This window comes from Acomys russatus, chromosome 13 (assembly GCF_903995435.1).
Source record: "Acomys russatus chromosome 13, mAcoRus1.1, whole genome shotgun sequence".
Taxonomy (NCBI): domain Eukaryota; kingdom Metazoa; phylum Chordata; class Mammalia; order Rodentia; family Muridae; genus Acomys; species Acomys russatus.
The window spans coordinates 1,462,832-1,485,058 of record NC_067149.1 but is presented as its reverse complement, the minus strand read 5'-3'; the positions used below and the strand labels follow the sequence as shown (position 1 = coordinate 1,485,058).

Below are 22,227 nucleotides of genomic sequence, written 5' to 3'. Positions count from 1 at the left end.
GCTCAGGGAGACGCCCGCAGAGAACTTGGCTGGAGAAACAGATCGGCAGTCAGAGAGAAGGCGTCAGCATGGCGTGGCAGTCCCCTGGAGGCCCTGGGGTGGGGGGGCTCTTTGTAGGCTCTGGTCCTAGCTTTGGGTGTGCCAGGCCTCTCCTGCTGCCAGCCAGGAGAAGGAAAAGGCCGAAGCCATGTCTCCCAGGAAGAGAGGTAACACAGTTCCGACAGCTTGTACGACCACTTTTGCAAGAGAGGAGCTGAGGTAGAAATGATGGCCACACCACGCTGTAAGCAGGACTGCTCCGTTGTACTCGCCTCCAGCCTTCTCCCTCTACACCTAAACCTTATGTCGGTGCCTTTAAAATAGATTTGGGGGCCGGGCGTGGTGGCGCGCGCCTTTAATCCCAGCACTCGGGAGGCAGAGGCAGGCGGATCGCTGTGAGTTCGAGGCCAGCCTGGTCTACAAAGAGAGTCCGGGATGGCCAAAGCTAACACAGAGAGAGACCCTGTCTCGGGAAAAAAAAAAAAGAAAAAAGAAAAAAGAAAAAAATAGATTTGGGGGCCACTGGACCTCTTTCTTCCTTCATCTTCCCACCATGGCCCCATTTAATAAGCTCTGTTCTTCACTGTCACTATCTGTCTAGTTGACCCGATGAGGGCAGGTGGCAGAAGTTGGCTTGTCAGGACTGCCAGGACCCAGGCTCTGCCCACAGCAACTCCAGTAACAGGGTAACCAGGAAGGCTTCTGTTTTCACCTGCTGAATGGGTGCAGTGACACCCATTTCCCTGGGGTGTCCTTGTCAGTGCCAGCAAGGGATGAAAAGAGGTTCCTGGCACATGGCCACTCCTAACAAGACAGCTCTGAGCCCCGCAGTCTTGCCATTTCCCTGCCGAGCCCTGGGAAGATTAAGGTGCTTGGTGCAGTGCCCCTTGGAAGTTGAGTGGAGAGGTGGGCAGGCGAGCTGCCCCACTTACGGTAGCCCAGGCTACAGAAAGATGACAGGGAAATAAAGTGCTTTGGGAGCTGGGCACAACGGGCAGGAACTGGTGGGCTTGAGCAGACCCTCCATACCCAATACAGGCGGGCGGGAGGGGGGCAGAAAAAACACAAATCATGGTCCCCAGTGGAGTTTGCATGTTCATGGGTGGGCTGGACTCAGGAGGGGGTCTTGTTGGGCCACCTGCCCTCAGCTACCAGTGTTGGTTTAGCAACTGTTGCTTACTGCTGGGAAAGCCCCCCTCTCTTCCATCCCCTAGTGTAGACGTTTGGCCTGAAACATTGTAGCAAATGAAGGGTTTGGCCTGCTGGACCCGGGGCTCTCAGTCTCAGGCCCTGGGACCTGTAGGTCACACACACTAGCCTAGAATCCAGGATGATGTCTTTCTCTTTGGGGAACAGTCCTGGGGAGCACAGAGGACTGAGCCGGGTTGACAGGTCTCTCATGAGGTGAGGGCAGGGCAGGGCCTCCAACTCAGCGCCTGTCCCCAAGCTGCTATGTGACAGCAACTCAGTTCAACTAGTTGAGTGACTAGGAGCCTGGCTCTCCCCTCTCCAACCTCACAAAGGCTTTGCTTATGACTTTGATGCCTTTAGGCATCCAGGGGCTTTGAGGATCCTCTCAACCAAGGGAGGGGGTGCACAGGGTGGGGAGGGGGCCCACAAGACCCCTATCCTGTCTTTGTCACATCAATGTCATCAGCAAACAGCAGCTAACAGCAGATGCTCCTGAATTCCCTGCTGATTTGTGCTTGTCAGGTGGGATGGGGTGGCTGCAGATGCCCTGAATCTTTCCAGAAAATGAGGAGGGGGTGGAGGTGAGTTTCCTCCGAGCCAGAGGCCTGGGTTCTACCCCACGAGGAAGGAGAAAGCCAACCCCTGCTTTTTGGCCTCTGGCTGCCACATGTATCCTGCAGCATGTGCATACACAGGCACACGCCTGCCCACCCCTGCCCACCCCCTACCCCGGCTCCCCCGCCCTCCTGCCCCCCATAAATAAATAAATAAACAACATTTTGAAATGAGGAAACCAAGACTTAGTTGGGGGAGTTTAACTGGCTGCCCAGGCCTCACTGCTGACTTGACTACACAGCCCCAGCAGCAAACGTGGAAGGTTAGAGGCCGACAGCAGCGTGGTTCTCGGAGAATTCCCCCCACCTTTCCACTTCTCTGTTGCATTTCAGTTGTTAAAAAGACGCTCGAAATCTGCCTGCTCTTTTTAGGAGCAGGCAGACAAATGTTTGATTTGAAAGTGGTGGAAAGAAGCTTACATTGGTAAAGTGGACGTTGTCAGTGAGCAGCAGCAACATTTAAACAGCAGGAGGGAGGTGGACACTGGGGAGATGGCTGAGTGTCCAAGAGCCCGGCCTACGCCTACAGAGCGAGGACCTGGGTCTGGTTCTTGGCACCACATGGTGGCTCACAAGCCTGCAGCTCCACCTCCAGGTGAGGCGCTTCCTCCTCCTAGCATGCTCTGTAAGCACCAGGCATGCGTGCGGTGCACATACATACAAGCAGGCAAGAGGGGCACACGTCGAAATAAGTTATTTATGTGACGGTCAGAGGACAACTTGTGAAAGTCAGTTCTCTTTCCACCACATACTTTCTGGGGATAGACTTAGGTTGGCCATCTTGGTGGTGAGTACCTTTTTTTCCTTGTGCCATCTCACTGGCCTGAAGATGATTTTTAATGTCCCCCAAGTGATTTGACCACCCAGCATGGTACAAGTGGCCTAGAGAAGAAAGCAAAAGAGTCTAAGGCCAGAAACAGAGGTGAGCAGAGGAGAGAAGGAGAAACAAACTGAAAGGGGACAGGTGAGGTAGGTGTCTGAGGCTGCTCAGGGTTACAGCAAATCATAGTCACACAAGTGCTATGTCCCGCCTGAGGACAGAGGGATGCCCTGGGATGAGAGAGCTAGCAAGCTAAAGCCTGTGGCTTGGAGGAGCTGTGCCTGTTGGCTGCGTTTTTACAGAGATGGTGTTGGCGGCTGGAGTTGTCCTCGGCGCTGGGCTACGGCAGTGAATAGAGCCGTCCACTGGTCCACATGGGGCTGGTGTTCTGACCCTAGATAAAGGGACAGGCGGAAGGGTGATTTCTGTTTGTGATGGTCTCACCCCCTCTGCCATATTGACTGTATCACAGCGATCACACGGGCATGCTGGAATAGCCAAAAGCAACAATGTGCAATTGTGTTGGCTTTCCTGCTCTCTGCCACCGCTGATTGGTTCAGAGGAAGAAACCAACTGGACACTGATACTAGACCAGTCGGCTTCCTTTGCTGGCCTGGGGTAGGATGCTCAGAGCTAGAGCTGGCAGGGCTTGTAGCTGGAGCCAGGCTGCCCTGGCCATGTTCACAGAGTGGCTGTTAGAATGGCCTCAGCCCTTTTCTCCTCCCCCAGACCATAGTCAAACTGGATGAGGAAGGAGCTCCAGCCCATGGCAGGGCCTGCCTGGGCGGCCAGCGCCGGGATGACGTGGCTGGAAACCATGCTGTGGGCCACAGATCCCCCGTGCCACCCCCACAGGCTTTCTTTCTCCTTTTTAATCCTTCTCCTCAGACACCATAACAAAAAGCAGAGCTCTACTGGGGCCAGCCGTGTACAATGGGCCAGGAGAATGCAAGCCCGGGATTTACCACATCAAGATCCTGCCGGCCTCTCATTCCCCCCCCACCCCAGCCGTTATTAGCTGGGCAGCCTTCTTCCCTCATGGCCTGGCTCACTCAGCCTCCTTGGACTCTGCATCCAGCCTGGCTCCGACCTCTTAATTTGCATCTTGGACCACGTTTTGGCTATGTTCCTGCCAGTGTCCTGGGGCCTCTAAGGCAAGACATACAAGGGTCTGTGGTTAGCAGCCCTCCAGCCTTGTAGTTTGGTCTCTTGCCGCTTGCTCATCAAAGCCAGGCTCCAGCAGGAGCGGCTTCTGTTGGTAAGAGAGACAGGGCTGATCTGAGTTCAAATCTGGCCTTTGCTGCTATGTAGCACTCACTCGCTCCTCTCTGTGAGGTGACTCGCCCTGGACTCCAAACATGAGAAAGGCCCTGGCATGCCTGTGGTGCCTGAAGGATGGCTTGCTTTTCACATCAGCAGGAGCTACATGCTCCGGGTTCTTGTAGAAGGGGGAGGTGTGCTGTACCAAGGTCTCTGAGTACTTCCTCCACGCTCTGAGTGGATTCTCACGAGCCTCTGCACTCATCCTGACTCCCACCCCACCCCCACCGCCACCCCCAGGGCTGGTGCCTTAGTCTGTCCTTGGCTTGTCTTCCTCATCTGTCCCTTCTTGGAAGCTTGGGACTTAAGGACAGCCTGACCCATGAATTCACTGTTCTCAACATGTCCCAGGTTCCTCAGCGACGGCTGCACAGTAGGACTCTTGGCCTTCTGTGTCTCCACCTCGTGACGTCCAATACACAGAGTTCTGTCGATTTGTTTTCTGGGTTACGATGCTACAAGCCCATTCTCTTTTCTGCTCAGAAAATAAAGGAGGGAGCAAGTCACTGATTCCTCTTCATTCGAGCCAGCTGTCAGATGTGGACACCTAGGACTGGAGAAGTGACATTGTCAGGTGTCCCAGCTGGCGAGTGATGGGCCACAGGTAGAATAGGCCTCAGGACTTGGGGTGGCTTGATCTTGTCTGAACAGGTTTGGGAGATGGTAAAACTCATAGACACTAATTTCCATGGGTACCAACGAATCTGCGGGAAAGGCCTCCCATCCCCTCATTCCAGCACCCCATAGCAGAGGCCTGACTCTGATATCCCTCAGGGGTATGACTCTGGGGTTCATGATGTCAATGCCAGGTGTCCCTGAGCTTAAAAGGGTTTGGCTTCCTCAAGGCAACAGAGTTTAGTGGAGGTGGAGAGAAAAGGGGCAATTTGCATTTTGGGGGCCACTAGTCTTGGGTCCGAACCCGGCCCTACTGTTTAATTGAAGCCCCATCACGGGCAGCTGTAACAGTTGAATGCTCAGTGACTGTTAGCAATGTTGGTGATAAATGGTCTATTTGTTTTCAGGAGTGACCTGCCACAGGCTAGACCATGGACACTGCTCTGGGTCTCTTCCCAGTCGGGCCTGAGGAGAGAGGAGCTGAGGCCACCAGGAGACAACCAGCCTCATTCCCCGTCTTCTCCAAGATGCTCCGTCCACTTACCACCTCTCAGGGTCATCCAGGACCAGGACAAGGGCAGCCTGCCTCCCTCTCAGTCTCCTGCTGTCCTCCAGCCATCCAGGGTCACTTCAGAGTTTGCCTTCTGCCTGGTGGGGCGGGCTATTGCCAAAGATTCTACAGAGATTGTCCAAGGAAATGACAGGACGGAACCCCAACAGCACAAAGCCACACACCATTGCTGCCCAACCAAGTCCACCTCAAGCCAAAGATGGGTTAGCACTTCTGCCAGGAACTCATGCAAGGAGTGGACATTTGGTGGCCTTCAGAAGCACTTACTGCACTGACCCAGCACTCTGTCCGGGACCCTGAGCCGGCTGCGGGGAAGACAAGCCTTCCAGGGCTGTGGCAGGCAGGCTGATGGTGGAAGGCGTGGCCTGAAATCCTGGGCCCTTCCCGATAACTACCCAGGCCTCCGACCCCATTCCCAATATTCCTTGGGTCCCAGCTCCTTCTTGGACCTCACGCCTCCTGAGAGGAGAGGACAGAAGAAGATTGGAGGAACAACATTGCCTCATAGCCCACCCAGGACATCCCTCAAGGCAGTCTTTGCTCCCAGAGCCTGCCCTGCTACCAGATGTCCCTCACCAGTGGCCAGACTCAGGCCAGCATATAAAGGTAGCACCCTGCTGGAAGGCAGCTGCCCGTGGACAGGCCAGGCGGGAGGACTGAGGGAGGAAGGGACCAGGGGAATGGGCCAAGCTGTGGGGGAGGGGCGCGTTTAAAAGCCAAGGTCTGCGCCTCGTGCCCCAGAGGCCAAAGCTGTTCACATCCGTGTGCAACCATCTGCTTCAAATTGAAGTAAAAGCCGCAACGTATAAAGAAAGTACTTGTGTGTGTTGAGTGTGGACTCTGGGGGTGAGCAGGGCATCAGCCAGTCATTAGCTGGGGACTGTGAGGGAGGGGTGGGGAGTCCCTCAGTCACTGTTAGGGAGGGATTCCCACCCCCCGCCCCCCACCATGGCCCCAGGCTAGACTGTGCTCAGGAAGGCTGGCCTGGGTCATGGGAGAAGTCCTCTCTACTCTCCCTTCACTTAACCACCCCGCCACAAGTTTTGTGAGAGCAAGGTCACCATTAGTGCCATTTTCCAGATGAGGAAAACAAGGCCCCCAGGGGACAGGATCAGTCATCGACAGAGACAGCCCTTGAATCCGGATGGCCTGGCTCCAGGCCCTGTGCTGTTCTCAAGTCAAGTCCTTTCCAGCCCCAGCACGACGTATTTGAGTGGCTTTGTTACCCTCCTTCCCTCCGTGGGCCATTCTAGGATAGAGGCAGCAGAGGGAAGAAAATACACTTAATAGGAAAGGACTGTTGAGGTATCAGGAAGCAACTGGGGGTGGGGCTGTGATGTGGCCCTGAGGTGTTCTGATGGTATACCTAATACAGTGTTCTCCTTAGTTTCAGTCTTTGTCACACCCACCTTCTCGTCCAGGAACCAGACACTGAGTAACAGAGCCAGGAGCTGCAGGAGAGCGGGGCACACGCATTTGCCTGTGGTCCTGGGCAGAGGCAGGGTACAAAGGTTTAGTTGAGGATGGGCCTACTGGGCTTGTTGAGGTGACTGTGGCTAACAGCATGTGTTCTTCTTGCAGGGGACTCAAGTTTGGTTCCCAACATCCACACTGGGTAGCTCACAGCAGTCTCCAACTCTGGGGGATCTGAGGCATCTATACTCAAATGCGCATACCCATGCGTAGACACATGATTAAAAAGAAAATAAACCTTTAAAAGAAGAACGGGGGGGTCGGGGGGGGGGGATGGAGGAAGGACAGGCATACTCCGGGCTGCCCCAACATCTCTGAAATCTATAGCCTCTGCCCGACTGGATACTGCTCCCGGTCCGGCCTTGGGGTTAAGTCCCACCCTGAGACCAACAGTCCCTTCTTTCTCAATCACGTCCCTGTTTCTTTTTCTGTGGTTTCCCATGGAACAAGGTTCTTTTCTGGAGCAACAGTGGAAACAGTTCCTTTGAGTTCTCACTTTCCGCGCACAGTCTGCCGCCAGGCCCCCGGCTCCCGTGGGAATTCTCGTCCTCTTGAGCCAGACCCGTCCAGCAGAGTGACCTAGGTGAACCCCCTTTCTATCACGGGGCACAACTTTCCTTTGACATACAAATAAAAATTCCACCCGACCCCGTGTCCCAGGGAGGCAGGCACAGCCCTCTCACATCCCAGATCCCTGACAATTCTCAGTGGACTAACATTCCCAAATCCCTGCCCTTGGTCTCTTGCGTCAGCTGCCTGTGGCCTCTTCAGCTGCCTCTCCTGGCCGGTTCCTTTCCTACCGAGTCCCTGTTTCAAGGCCCCTACCAGACAGCAGTGTGGAGAGCTGTTAGTTTTTGCTGTTTGTGATAAAGTTGACAACATTTGCCTATCGCAACGAGCAGGGCACTGCTCCCCCCATTTATGGAGCTTCCCCCTTTTTGGAGCTCTGCTTGTAAGTCCCCCGACACTGCATTTCAGGCCTGTGACTCACCCCAACATTGTCCTACAACTGTGGCTGAAATCTGGTCTTTTTCTTTATTCTGATATCCCAGACCCCAAAACACAGATCTATGATGTATGGTGACAGTGGGTGGGTCATGTAGTTAGTAGGAAGCTCCCTAGCATGGCTGTTCCCCTGCCTCATGGGTCTCGTCTCCAGGAGGATTGAGGCTCCCTGCGTCAGCCACCTTCCCAAGTACCCTGTACCAAGGACCGGCTCAGAGGCAGCAGATGGACCACAGAGAGGAGGAAGGGACATGACAAAGGATGCTCCCTCTGCGACATGCAGGACCAGCCAACGGCTATGCCCTAAACCGTCTTCAAAGCCATCTGGCCCACAGACAGCATACTTTCACCCTCTGGAATTGCCTTTCCAGAAGTTCCCAGCAAATTCCCACTACATACACACACAGGCATGTAATATGTACCACAAACACTGTGTGTGTGTTGGTGTGTACATGTGTGCATGTGTATGTGCATGTGTACACAGTATGTGCACATGTATATGCTGGCGTGTGGGGAGGCCTGAGCAGAGTGTTGCCTGTTCTCCTGTACTACTGTCAACCTTGTTTCTTTTCTTTTTTTCTTTCTTTTTTTCTTTCTTTCACCTTGTTTCTTTGGTGTAGGACCTTCCATGAAGCTGGAATTTTCAGCCTTGTCTTCCCATCTGTCCCACTCGGCTGGGGTTCAGGGCATTGCCAGACTGCACCCAGCGTTTTCCCATGCGTGCTGTGGTGCTCATGCTTGCACAGCAAGCTTCCCTAACCACTGAGCTATCGTCCCTCAAGCCCCCCAGATGTACTCTTCTGGAAGTAATAAGGACTAAGGGTCTGGAAGTGAGCTCAGTTGGTACAGTGCTGGCCTAGCACGCATGACTCCTGGGGTTCAACCCCCAGCACCTCATAACACTGATGAGATCCTGCTTGTAATCCCAGCTCTCCAGAGGAGGAGGAAAGAGGATCAGAAGTCCAAGCTCATGTTTGCTGTGCAGTGAGTTAGAGGCAAGCCTGGGCTACATGAGACACAAGCCTGGGCTACATGAGACATGTACAGGACACCCTTCCAGTCTTTGGTGCAGATAGCTCCATGTTTCTTTTTCTTTTCTTTTCTTTTTTTTCAAGACAGGATCTCTCTGTGTTAGTCTTGGCTGTGCTGGGCTCGCTTTGTAGACCAGGCTGGCCTCAAACTCACAGGGATCCACCTGCCTCTGCCTCCTGAGTGCTGGGATTAAAGGTGTGCACCATTCCGCCTGGCCCATGTTTCCTTTTGAACACCTAGAATTACAATGCTGGTCCTTATTTTCAAAAACAAAACTCAGAGCCCAGCTTCCACAAAGATCATTGTGCCTGTTCAGGGATGTAAGAAAAGGCCTAGGGAGCCAAATATCGTAATCTGGCAAACAGTACAGAGATGACTTGGGCCTTTTAAGACCGTGGGACTCAACGGTCGAACCCACCGGGACCACAGCACAGTGTGAGCCCTGCAGTGGTGAGCTGTTGTGAGCTGGGTGCTCTCAGGCTTATGGAAACAGGTGTTCTTTTCACAGACAAGGTCTCCTGTGAGGCTGGGGATGCCGCTCGAAGGTAGAATGCTTGTCTTCAGATCCCACAGGACACTGGGTACTGCTGGTCCTGGCAACTCAGCTCTGCTGTGATCTTTCATGGCTCCTTTCCTTGGCTTGGGGGTAGGGTGGGGGTGGGGAGGTTAAGGGTGGGGACAAGACCCAGGACCGGAGCCTGAGGAAGCGGTTGGCCAGGAGGTTGCAGATCCCTCATGCGCCTCCACAAATTCCAGTGCTACAGCTGTCTTGTGCACCCTTGTCCCACCTCTCCCATTGAGCACTTTTGGGGAGGGCATGCTCTGTAACCAGTGGGCTGAAGTTCCCTTGGCAGACACCATGGCCCCCTGGCAAGTGAGAAGACACCCGGAAGAGCCTCCAGTGATGTGAGAGCAAACTAGGTCCTTCTGGGAACGCAGAGGCCTGGTGACATCCTCGTCAGACCGTCAACCCCATGGTAACCCTCTTGAGCACAAGTAGGCAGTGGCCTCGTGACCTCTGGGTTTACCCCCTAAGCTAACTGATGTCCTATCCCAATCTTTAAACGCCTTTTTCTTGTTCTGGACTCTGATTAGAACTCCCCGTATAACAACTAAGCCACAGACAGGGTCTGAGGGCCACTGGTTCTTGCTAGGCAGCCAGTTTCTCCTCCTGTGAATTAGCTTCCGGGCAGAGAAGCACTTGAAGAAGCAAGAAGGGAGAGAGGGGAGGGGAGAAAGGGGAAGGAGAATGGGGGGCGGCAAGAGAGACTATTCAGAGATGTTGAAACAAAAAGAACAGAGCATTTCAAGAGGAATCACTTGCAAACGCTCATGCAGTCCAGAGAACGGCTCAGCAGGTGAAGTCACCTGCTGCCAAGTCCCACAGCCTGAGTTCGATCCCCGAGCTGCACATGGTGGAAGGAGAGAAGAAAAAAAAAAAATCTTGTTTTAAAAAAAGGCCCTCTCCAGCTGCTGGCCCGGGCAGTGGTGGCTCACGCCTTTAATCCTGGCACTCTGGAGGCAAATAGAAGTAGATCTCTGAGTTCAGGGCCAGCCTGTCCTACAGAGCGAGTTCCAGGACAGCCAGGGCTATACAGAGAAAGCTTGTCTTGAAAAGTAAAACAAAAGAAAAGCCTCTTTCCCAAATAAATGAATGAATAAATAAATGAATAAATAAATAAATAAATAAATAAATAAGTGCTCACTCTTTTTTCTGGATCACAGTCACCTCCCAGACCCTAGATCTCAAACTGCACTCCCTGTGGGCCTTCCTTTTCTTTCACTGCACAGTGATTTGTGGAGCTATCTGCCTGGCTGTGCAGGAAGAAATGCACCTGGCTTATCTCCCAGGGCATGGGAGTCAGGGCAGTGGCAGGGAAGGTCAGTGCCTGAAAGCCAGGTCACCTTCTGCTCTTTGCCCACCTCACCTCTGCCCACCTCACCTCTGCCCGTTTCACCTCTGCCCGCCTCACCTCTGCCCACCTCACCTCTGCCCACCTCACCTCTGCCCGCTTCACCTCTGCCCGCCTCACCTCTGCCCGCCTCACCTCTGCCTGCCCCACCTCTGCCTGCCCCACCTCTGCCCGCCTCACGTCTGCCCGCCTCACCTCTGCCCGCCTCACCTCTGCCCGCCTCACCTCTGCCCGCCCCACCTCTGCCCGCCCCACCTCTGCCCGTCTCACCTCTGTACACCTCACCTCTGCCCACCTCACCTCTGTATACCTCACCTCTGCCCACCCCACCTCTGGCCTTGGTTGTTCTACGGAGCCTGGTAGAGATTCCTGGCAGTGAGGAGAGGATGCAGTGTGCTGTGCTTTAAGCATGAAATGAAGAAGGCTCTGGAAACGGGCTCAGCACAGTAAGAGGGAAGCACAGGAATCATTTTTGCTTCTTCAGCCCAGGGCTGTTCAGAGGGTGAGATGCTGGCCGGGAGGGAAGGGCTGGTCCTTCCCACGACCAGAGGGAAGGCTACCTGGGCTGCGCTGTTCTCACCATAGTCCCTCCATGGTTGCCACTCTCCTCAGGCCCAGGCCTCTCTGCTCTTCCTCCATCTGGAACCACTGACCTTCTTTGGGTCCTCTTTCACCCTCCCCGCCTGGTCTCCTAAGTGTGTAGATGTTGGTGACTGCAACTTGTCCCAAGTGTTTCTTGCTCTGGTGCCTGGTGACCCTGGGCAGATTAGACCTTGCCTGAGCTTCAGTTTTACCCTCAGGAAACAGGATGATAGAGTTTCCCTTCATATTCTATCTCAGTAGACCATATCTGCCGAGTCCCCAGCAGCCAAAGTGCGAACAATCCCCACCCTGGCTTCACAACGTTGTGCCTGCTCTGCTGGGCACCCCAGCAAGGAAGGAAGAGGCATTTCACTCCATCTGCTTTCCCACTCAGCACTGGCCTCGTCTGGCCTGGCTTCTCCCTGGCCCCTCCCAGGCCTATGTCCTTCCTCTGGCCCAACCCTCAAGTCAAGGGGACAGTCTTCCTCTTCCAAGCACTCTTCCCAGGAGCCAGCGCTCACATTGGTCGCCTAGCTGCTTGCTCTCTGCCAGAGCCCCAGTCAGTGAGCACTGCCTTGCTGTGGTGGAGACTTAATTAACAAAAGGACCTGCTTTGTCCTGGCCCCAAGTGAGAGGCCTCTGGAATGCAAGGAAGGACACAGGGCACCCCATTGTTCTAGAGAAACAGCTGCCTCTGCGCAGCTGCTCGAGGCTCTGTCACCTGCTACCCTACTGCTCTCAGAGTCTTTTCTGCTTCCCTCCTTGAGGGAAGAGCAGGGTGCCCACCCACCGTGATGGAAGCCTTGCCCTCGATCTGGCGCCTCCCAGACTTCCGTCTCCTTCAGATGTTCATTCGCAGTGTCATCAAACACTTCCCCCACCCAAAGCCTCCCTTAACTTGGCTCCGCGTCCCAGCCAAGGCTCTGGGACATCTGCCCCTCCCTGAACTTATCACATGCTAATATCACCCCCACCCCCAAGTGTGTGTGTATGCGTGTGTGTGTGTGTGTGTGTGTGTGTGTGTGTGAGTGTGTGTGTGTATGTGTGTTAAGATAAGGTCTCACAAGCTGGGCGTGGTGGCGCACACCTTTAATCCCAGCACTTGGGAGGCAGAGGCAGGCGGATCGCTGTGAGTTCAAGGCTAGCCTGGTCTACAAAGTGAGTCCAGGACAGCCAAGGCTACACAGAGAGACCCTGTCTCAAACAACAACAACAACAAACAAACAAACAAACAAACAAACAAAAGATAAGGTCTCACGTATTCCAAGCTGGGCCTGAACTCCATGTATGTCCAAGGATGACCTTGAATTTCTGATTTCCTTGCCTCTATCTGCCAAGTGCTGGGATTCTAAGCTTTCTCCACCACACCTGCTTTAAAAGGTGCGGGTATTCGACACAGGTCTCTGTGCATGCTAGCCCAGTACTCTCAGCTGAGCTCCAGCATACATTATGTGGTTTCTTCTTGACACATCAGACCCAGTATGTCTCTAAGCTTTTGCATTTCGCTGTTTCTATTGCTTGGGATGCTTCGTGTTGCTTGGGATGCTCTGTGCTGGTCAGTTTTACGTCAACTTGATAGAAGCCAGAGTCATCTGGGAAGAGGGATTCTCAGTGGAGAGATTCCTCTTGCAGCCTGGCCTGTAAGCAAGTCTGTAGAACATTTTTTGATTGATTATTGGTGTGGAGAGCCCATCCCACTGTGAGCGACGCCACTGCTGGGCTGGTGAACCTGGGTACCACAAGAAAGCAGGCTGAGCAAGCCACAGGGAGCACGCAGCACTCCTCCGTGTCTTCTGCATCATCTCCCGCTTCTGGGTCCCTGCCTTGACTTCCCTCAACGATGGAGTATGACTGGGGAGTTGTAAGCTAGAATAAACCGTTTCCTCTTCAAGTTATGTGTGGCCTTGGTGTTTCATCACAGCAATCGAAACTCTAACCAGGACAGCCTCAAACGTCCCGATGGCTACTGCCGTCATCTTCTATTCTTTGATTAAATGACTCTTTTGATGTAGAATCTTGTCACGCAGATGGAATTTAGAATCACATAGAAGACATATCGCTGGGTGTGGCTCTGAGAGCATTTCCAGGGAGGGTTAACTAAGGAAGAAGATTCTCCTTGAATGTGAGGAGGTACCATTCCATGGGCTGGGATGCTGAAATGAATAAAAGGGAGAGGGGGCTGGAGAGATGGCACAGAGGTTAAGGGCACTGACTGCTTTTCCAAAGGTCCCGAGTTCAATTCCCAGCAACCACATGGTGGCTCACAACCATCTATAGTGAGATCTGGTGCCATCTCTTGGCCTACAGGTGTACATGCAGGCAGAGCACTGTATACTTAATAAATAAATAAATCTTAAAAAAAAAAAAAAAAAAAAAAAAAAAAAAAAAGGAAGAAAGCGTGCTGAGAGCCAGCATCCATAGCTCTGATTCCTGAGTGTGAACTCAGTGTGATCAACTGCCTTTCACCTCCATGCATTCACTATTATGATGGTCTGCTCCCTCAAATTATGGCCCCAAATAGCCCCTCCTTCCTGTCCTAGTGTGTTTTCTGTTACTGTGATAAACACTACGACCCAAAGCAGCTTGGGGAGGAAATGGCTTATTTCATTTTAATGGTTACGGCCCATCATAGAGGGAGGCAGGCAGAGCCTGGAGCAGAGAACACGGAGGAATCCTGCTTACTGGCCTGCCACAGGGTCGCAGGCAGCTTTCTTCCTTATACAGCGCAGTCCCACCTACCCACAGTGGACCATCCTACGGCAGTTAGCAATCAAGAAAATGCCATGGGCCAACCTGACAGAGGCAGTTCTTCTGTTTTTTTTTTTTTGTTTTTTTGTTTTTTTTCTTGTTTTGTTTTGTTTTGTTTTTCGAGACAGGTTTTCTCTGTGACAGAGAACTTGCTTTGTAGACCAGGCTGGCCTCGAACTCACAGAGATCTGCCTGTCTCTGCCTCCCAAGTGCTGGGATTTCAGGTGTGCAGCACCACGCCCGGCTTTTAGAGGCAGGTTCTTTAGTTGAATTTCCCTCTTTCCCGTGACCCTAGATTTGTGTCAAGTTGATGCTATAGCAAAAACTGTGACCCTTTCTTAAGCTGTGTTTGTCATAGCAACAGGATAGGTAACTAACACGGTCTCCTCCAGAATGCCTTCCCTCGCACACTTAAACCTCGTCCCTCATCCCCTCCCGTGATGGACCCATGTCCTCCTAGTAGGTAAACTTGTCAGGAGTCAGGATTTGGGTTTGCTGTGTTTGCTACTGTGTTCCTGGCATGCAAATGACGGGTGGCCAGTAGTGCTGATTAACAAACTATCCACTGAACAAACGACAGAATGCCTCAGGAAAGAGCCCGTGTCTTCCTGTTCTGGGATTTTTACCTGGAAGTAGGATGGGTCTGTGACTGCCTGTACGTAGCACTTTAAGTGTTCATCAACAATCCAGATGACTCTCCCACGAAGGTGCAGTCATTCGTGCCCATTCCCTTGCCAGACCTAGACCTTATCACACTTGAATTTTTTCCCAGTCTTCCAGACATCTCATTGTTTTAACTCTCATTTTTCTGAGCAACAGAAGAGAACATTCTCTTATGTTTATTGAGCACTTAAACATCTGTTTCTGTCATTGGCCTTGCTCATAGCTTTTGCCTGCTTGTTTGAAGGGGAGGGATGGCTTTTAAAATGAGATTGCAGATAATTCTGACACTTAAGGAATGTTCCAGAACTTCTGCTCTAGTAGGAGAACATTCCTGGTTTCTTTTGCCTGACAAGTTCCCTGATGGACTTGAGAATTAAAGTGTTTTCACAAGCTCTCACATAGCTCGGGTTGTTCTTGAACTTACCGTGCAGCCAAGGATGACCTTTGAACTCTCAACCTTCTGCTTCTACCTCCTGAGTACCAACCTGGGCTATAGGTATAAGCCATTCCACCTGCTTTATGGGGTGCTAGTGATCAAGCCCAGGGCTTCCTGCTTGCTGGGTAAGCACTGTACCAAATGGGGTGCTTTGTCAGCCCCTAGTGTTTTCCCCTTTATTAGTTCCCTGTAATGAGATTGTGTTGCTTTTTTAAAAATCACATTAAGAAACAATCATAGGAAAGTCCTGTACTATCATGCCAAGTGGAAAAAGCATTTACAATTAGGACGTACCCTTTGATTACAGCTGAGTAAAAAAGCTCCCTGTGTATAGAAAGTCTAGCAGTGGGTCAGCCAGAATGAGAAGGGTGGGGCTCTAGATATTTTTTTCTTATTATAGGGGCATCCAAGTAGGGGAAGAGAAGATGAGGGTGAACCGCTAGAGGGAAAGGAAGAGCTCCAGTAATTGTGTACTCTGGTGCCATCTCATCCTCTCGTGCCCTGGCAGACATCACTAATCAATCACTCTGCTGCCACCTCATCCTCCTGTGCCCTGGCAGACATTGCTAATCAATCACTTTCTTTTTGTTTTTTTGGTTTTTTTTTTTTTCCCTTTTGAGTCTGAGCCTTTCCTATCCCAGAGATGACCTTGAATTTCTCATCTGTCTTAACTTTCTGAGTACTGGGTTTGGTAGTTTATTTGGTACTTGGAATCTACTTCAGGGATTCATGTGTAGTAAGTAAATATTCAATTGAATAAACTATACCCCTGTCCCCTCAAACCCTTTACTATTTATTTCTGAGTAGGAAAGTATGGTCAACGTCTGTATTAGGTTTCATCACTGAAGCTGAGAGTACTTTTTGGAAAGCCCCTATTCCAGAGACCTTAGGGAACCTTAGCATTGGGACCAGGACACTTAGATCAAGCCTTTCCTGGTGTAGGCCCATATCTCAGGGCACCACACTAGGATCACTCTGCGTTTCCGCTTGGCACTTCAGCCTCTGCCTCTCTTCTCATAGTCCTGCCATGGCCTCTCTCCAACCCTGGTTCCAGGTGCATTTTTGAAAAGATTCTTTTTATCTTTGATATATGAATATATGATGAGGAGTTGCCCACAGAGGCCAAAAGAAAGCATTAGAGTCCCTGGAGCTGGAGTTACAGGTGGTGGTGAGCCACCGGATGTGGGTGGTAAGAACCGAACTCCCGTTCCCAGAAAGAGCAGCAAGTGCTCTTAACCTCTGAGTCATCTCTCCAGCTCCCAGCTGTAATTTCATGCCTTGCTACCATATCTGTTGGCTTCTCCTGTCTAACCAGGCCTTGGCCCTGCCTCTCCTGTCTCCCTTGCACTTGGCCTGCCTCAGAGCCAACAGGTTCATAGCCGAAGAACTAGGACAGGTATCTATTGCGTGGTGTAAGCCCAGCTAAAGATCTGCTGCTATGTGAAAGAAAGAAAATGAGACGGGATTGTAGTTTCTGCCTCAGAAGAAGCAAAAGTCCAGCTGTGCTAGGAGGGTGGGGCAAACAGGGAGGTGGAAGAGGAGAAAAATCAGGCAGAATGTAATTTACCTTCTAAGATACTGTCTTAGTCACTGTCCTAGCTGTGGAAAGACAGCATGACCAAGGCAACTTGTAAAATGAAGCATCTCATTGGGGGGATTGCTAACAGTTTCAGAGGGTGAGTCCACGGCCATTGTGGCAGGGAGGATGGTGGGAGGTGAGCAGGCATGGCGCTGGAACAGATGTGGTAAACATGTGCATCAGGGAAAAAAAGTGTACATCAGATCCACGAGGGACCAAGCACTCAAATATATGAGCCTATAGGGCCATTGTCATTCAAACTACCACAGAGATAAGAACATGCTTTTGATCCCTGGTATTTGGGGGGTGTGTGTGCCCATAGAGCATGGTTAGATGAAAAATGCAGGTTGAATAAGCGTCATTACTGTGATAGCTTACAGTCACCTGGAAAGAGCCATTTGCAAAGTCATGAAATCCATAAAGCAGTGCTGTTGACTAGACTGTGTGCAAAAGACTGAAGCTCTCTGCCTAAGACAGGGACTTTAGAAGCAAATCTCATACTCTATCAGGCCTTCGAAAGGCTGTCATCCTGGATGCTTTCAAATTCCTGACCCTCCCCCACACACAAAAAAAACAGTTTAAAAGTCCTTGTTGTTGGACTAGAGAGAGATGGCTCAGAGGCTAAAAGCACTGGCTGTTCTTCCAGAGGACCTGAGTTCAATTCGCAGCAACACGGTGGCTCACAGCATCTATAATGAGATCTGGTGCTCTCTTCTGGTGGGAAGGCACACATGCAGGCAGAACACTATGCATAATAAAAATAATTTTTAAAAATCTTCTTTTTTAAAAAGTGCTGTTGTTTTTTAAAAGTAAGTTTTGCTGATATTTGAGATAATAAGACACCTGCTGTGTGTTCTGAAAGGGCTGGGTTGGTTGTCCCTTCCCTTTTACCCTCTGGGTGGATGATGGAAATGTAGTCTGCTGTCTTGCATCGCAAAGATGAGGACAATATGCTGGGGATGGAAGAGCAACAGCCGGATGGGGTCTGGGCCCTTGATGACATCTCAGAACAGGGCAGAATCACAGCTCTGATTTCTATATGAAAGTTAAGTAAACACCTATATTAAGTCAATACTTCCGAACCAATGCCGAGCCCCTCCAGTCTCACAGATAAAAGGAGCATGTGTGTGAAGCTACAGCCTCTGTCCTGGACTAGTTGTCTACCCTCAAGCAGCCTAGTGTAGTTTTTTTATTGGGGTATTTGTGTGTGTGTGTGTGGGTGGGGGTGTCTGTGTTTGTGTCTCTCCCAAATCCATGTGTTAAGATCAAAGTGATGTGCTTAGGTGAGGAGAGGAGAGAGTTCATGAATGAGAGTTAGTGTATTTCTAGGGGGCTGAAGAGCCCAGGCATCTCTTTCACCATCCAAGGAGGCAGTGATGATGTCCTTTCTGTGAACTAGAAAGCAAGCCCTCACCAGGTGCCAGATCTTCTTCTTCTTCTTCTTCTTCTTCTTCTTCTTCTTCTTCTTCTTCTTCTTCTTCTTCTTCTTCTTCATCCTTCTCCTGTATTTCCTCCCTGTTCTTCTTCACTCCTTTTTCTCCTCTTCCTGACACTGCTGGTGTTGTTTTGTTCCTGAAATTCTTGAGATTGAACCCAGGTATTCATGAATGCTAACTTTTAAAATTATTTTTTATAAAACTGTGTTTGTTTTTATTAGTTTCTCTCTTAACCTGGCTATCACACAAATAATTGAAACTCTTTTATATTTGTTTACAAGGCCTTGGGGGCTGGACAGATGGCTCAGAGGTTAAGAGCACCGGCTGCTCTTCCAAAGGTCCTGAGTTCAAATCCCAGCAACCACACAGTGGCTCAAAACCATCTATGTTGTGATCTGGTGCCCTCTTCTGGCCTGTGGGTGTACATGCAGGCAGAACATTGCATAATAAATAAATCTTAAACACCTTCTTTGTTCAAAAACTAACAAACAAAAACAAAGCTTTACAACACAATCTTAAGCAGTCTAACCCTCTACGCTATCCTGACTCCATCTTTGCCAAAATCCTCACCTTTTTTCTTTGCTTCAGCAGAATCTTCTTCTCCTCTCCTGCACCTCTGCCCATGGCTGATTCCCCTGCTTCCTCTTCTAACTCCTTCTCCCTAGGCTGGCAGGAAGTCCAGCCCTATACGCTGCTTTATTGATATATCAGGGGAACAATTGGGGAGCAGTGTTTACACATCATTTAGACAGGAAATTCTCAGAACAAGGCTTGCAACCAGATACGGGGGTGGGGCACAGAAAGCAGCATTTGAATTACACAATAACCTTGTGCCAACAGCTAACCAAGCACACTAGCCCTGCACTACACCTCCAGTTCTCAGCCTCCCGGACTGTCAGAAATGACCTTCTACTATAACGGATTTTGTTTGTGTGTGTGTTTGTTTGTTTAGCAGCTCTAATAGACTAAGACACAGCTGTGTTCTTCTACTCCAGCGTCTCAGCTAGCATTTCTATTGTCATCATGAAACACTAGGACCAAAGCAACTTGGGGACGATTCGGTTGATTTCAGGGTACAGCTTATAGTCCATCATCCAGGGATGCCAGGGGAGGACCTCAAGGCATCAATCTGGGCTCCCCACATAAGTGACAAGTCAAGAAGACACCCTACCGACTTCCCCACAGGCCCATCCTGTGATAGACTTTTCTCACATCCCACAACAGCTATGTCAAGTTGCCATTATCATCTCTGTGTGCTGTGATGGGAATAAAATTCCGGGAGCTTTGTGTTTCTCTCATAACAACCAAATTTTAACCTGGAGAAACATTCTCCACGGCTTAGTACAGCGGATGCGTGTCAGGTTCTTATCAATGGCTGATGTTTCCTAGTCATTCTGCAAATGAGCTTTCTCACAAATGCTCATTATCCTGGTAGGCTTTTTTCCAACTGGATACATGATATTTTCTACTCTTCTACTGCTGTGAAGAGACACCACAATCAAGACAACTCTTATAAAAGATTCTGGGTTTGCTTAGAGCATGGTCATCCCGGTGGCAAACAGACAGGCATGGCACTGGAACAGCAGCTGAGAGCTTTACATCCTGATCCACTGGCAGACATCAGAGAGAAAGAGAGAGAAAAAGAGACAGACAGACAGAGAGAAGGACAGACAGAGAGACAGAGACACATAGAGACACAGAGACACACAGAGAGACAAATAGGAGACAGAGAGAGACAGAGAGAGACAGAGATAGACACACACACACAGAGACAGAGAGAGAGAGAGACAGGAGACAGAGAGAGACAGCAACAGCAACAGAGAGACAGAGAGATGGACAAGCATGTGTATCTGGTAAAATCGAGATACAGTCTTGGGATTGCACTAATTTCCAATCATAGCAGCTGACTGTGATTTGTGTCCTGTTCTAGCAGGGCCATGGTTTTGTCAGGTGCAAATAGTTTCTTTAAGTGTGTGACCTTTGGGATTCTGGGATCTTTTCAAAGGGAAGGGCTCTTAGAGGTGGGATTGCTGTTGTTGGCTGGTTGCTCTTGGTTGTTGCTGTTGGATGCTATTTGTTGCTGTTGGATGGTGTTGGATGCTATTGGTTGCTGTTGGATGCTGTTGGTTGCTGTCAGTTGCTGTTGGATGCTGTAAGTTGCTGTTGGATAGTATTGGATTGTGTTTGGTTGTTGTTGGTTGCTCTTGATGCTGTTGGATGCTGCGCAAAGAAGTGAGAAGAAGAAATTAGATATCCTCACAGCAAAGATAAAACTTTCCCCAAGGAACTTGATGCCCATAATCAGCAAAAAGAAGTATAACAATAACACTGCTCTCTTTCCCCTCTATCCGTCTTTCTTTTCTATCTAGTGTTGGGTGGTTAATAACGGTAGAGAAGGGTGGAAGAGAGAGAAAGGAACCTACAAAGTAGCAAACACCAGCTACCAGTTAATTTTGTTTTATCTATCTATCTATCTATCTATCTATCTATCTATCTATCTATCTACCTATCTATGTATCGTCATCTTGACACAAGGTCAATTTACCTGGGAAGAAGGAATCTCAACGGAGAAAATGTCTCTATCAGTTTGCCTGTAGGCAAGACCATGGGACTTCTTCTTTCCTCCTTCTCCTCTTCCTCCTCCTTCTTGGTTTTTCGAGACAGGGTTTTTCTGTGTAGCCTTGGCTGTTGTGGACTTGCTTTGTAGACCAGGCTGTACTTGAATTCAGAGAGATTCTCCTGCCTCGGTCTCCTTGAGTGTGCCACCACTCTGGGCTGAATTTAATGATTGATGTGAAAGGGTCCAGCCCATTATAGTCTGTGCCACCCCTAAGCAGGTGGTCCTAGGTGACATAAGAAGCAAATTGAACAAGGTGTGAGGAACAAATCAGTAAACAGTGTTCCTCTATGGCCTCCATTTTAGTTTCTGCCTTGCATTCTTGTGCTTGTTTCCCTCAGTGATGGACTCTGAGTGGACTTGACCATGGGCTTTCTCACAGCAATAGAAAGTAAACCAGGACACACGGCAATGGCAGACTCTGAGAGCAGCTGGGTGAAGAGTGCTTGGGACATCCCTGTACTTTTAAATGAATTTCTAAATATCTCAAAATAAGGCAAAAACAACAAAAATTCCTTCACCGCTCCCTGTTTCCGGGCCCCCGGGCCCACCCCCAATCCCTACCAGAGAAGTATGCTTTGAGGACTGTTTTGTGCATAACCATCCATGTATGGAGGCACCCCATCAGTCCTACAAGATGCTCCCACACGGTTTTCTCCAGACACTGGGGCTGAGGGACCACCCAGCATACTGTGGCTGTACAGTACTGGCAGAGCCACCCAAAACACTGTCACACTGATGAATTTTACCTGTTCACAGGTTCCTTTAAGGAGCCTTTGAGGCTTTTGGACGTTTTGAAGTTTGGTTTTTCTCAGGAGACTAGAGAAGCCCTGTAATGTTATGTTGCTCATTAGATCGCCTGCTTCATCCAGGCCTGGGGACAGCCCTGCTAGCCATGTGTCAACTGTCAAAACCAACACTCACAGACCAGGCTCCCCAGCAGTGCGGTATGGACAGACTGAAATGCATCCCTTAAAATCACCAATGAGTTCTGTTTAAGTCAGATTAAGCTTCGAACATCACACAATCACACACATGCATGGTGCTCAGAGCTTCTAGATTTCAAAGAGGCCCCCTCACACCAATCTCCTGAGAGGGAGCTCCCGCACTGACCCCCCCACACCAATCCCCTGAGAGGGAGCTCCCGCACTGACCCCCCCCCCCACCAATCCCCTGAAAGGGAGCTCCCGCACTGATCCCCTCCACACCCAGCAAGGGACTGTCAAGTCTTCCTTGCCCCATCAGCGGGTACACCTGTCCTGGAGCCCTGGCTCCTGTCAAGGGTGTCTGGGAGACCTTATGTACTACGCCATCTGAAGCATGGCCTCCCCACCTGCAGCTATCTTTGCAAAGTTAAAGTGGCATCCCTGCCTGTGCCACAGAAAAGATTTAAAGGCAAGGCAGAGTGAATGAAAGTTAGTGAGTTTATGAACAGAGCTAAGAGGCAATACTTTAAGCACTGAGGAGAAGGAAGAGGGAGGGGGAGGGGGAGGGGGAGAGGGGGTGAGGATATGATTGACCACTAGGAAAAGAAAGTCCACACCTAAGATTCTTGGTGGCGGATGTTCTGGAG

At 50.5% G+C, this 22,227-nt stretch overlaps 1 protein-coding gene across 1 annotated transcript in view; it reads left to right on the top strand.

Annotated features, from left to right (window-relative positions):
* Positions 1-5,429, top strand: part of Atoh8 (atonal bHLH transcription factor 8) — a 29,451-nt gene extending 24,022 nt beyond the window's left edge. Inside the window, exon 3 of the mRNA XM_051154720.1 lies at positions 5,007-5,429. Coding sequence (XP_051010677.1) covers positions 5,007-5,012 — 6 coding nt within the window. The 3' untranslated portion in view covers positions 5,013-5,429. The remainder of the gene's footprint in view (positions 1-5,006) is intronic.
* Positions 5,430-22,227: the final 16,798 nt, after the last annotated feature.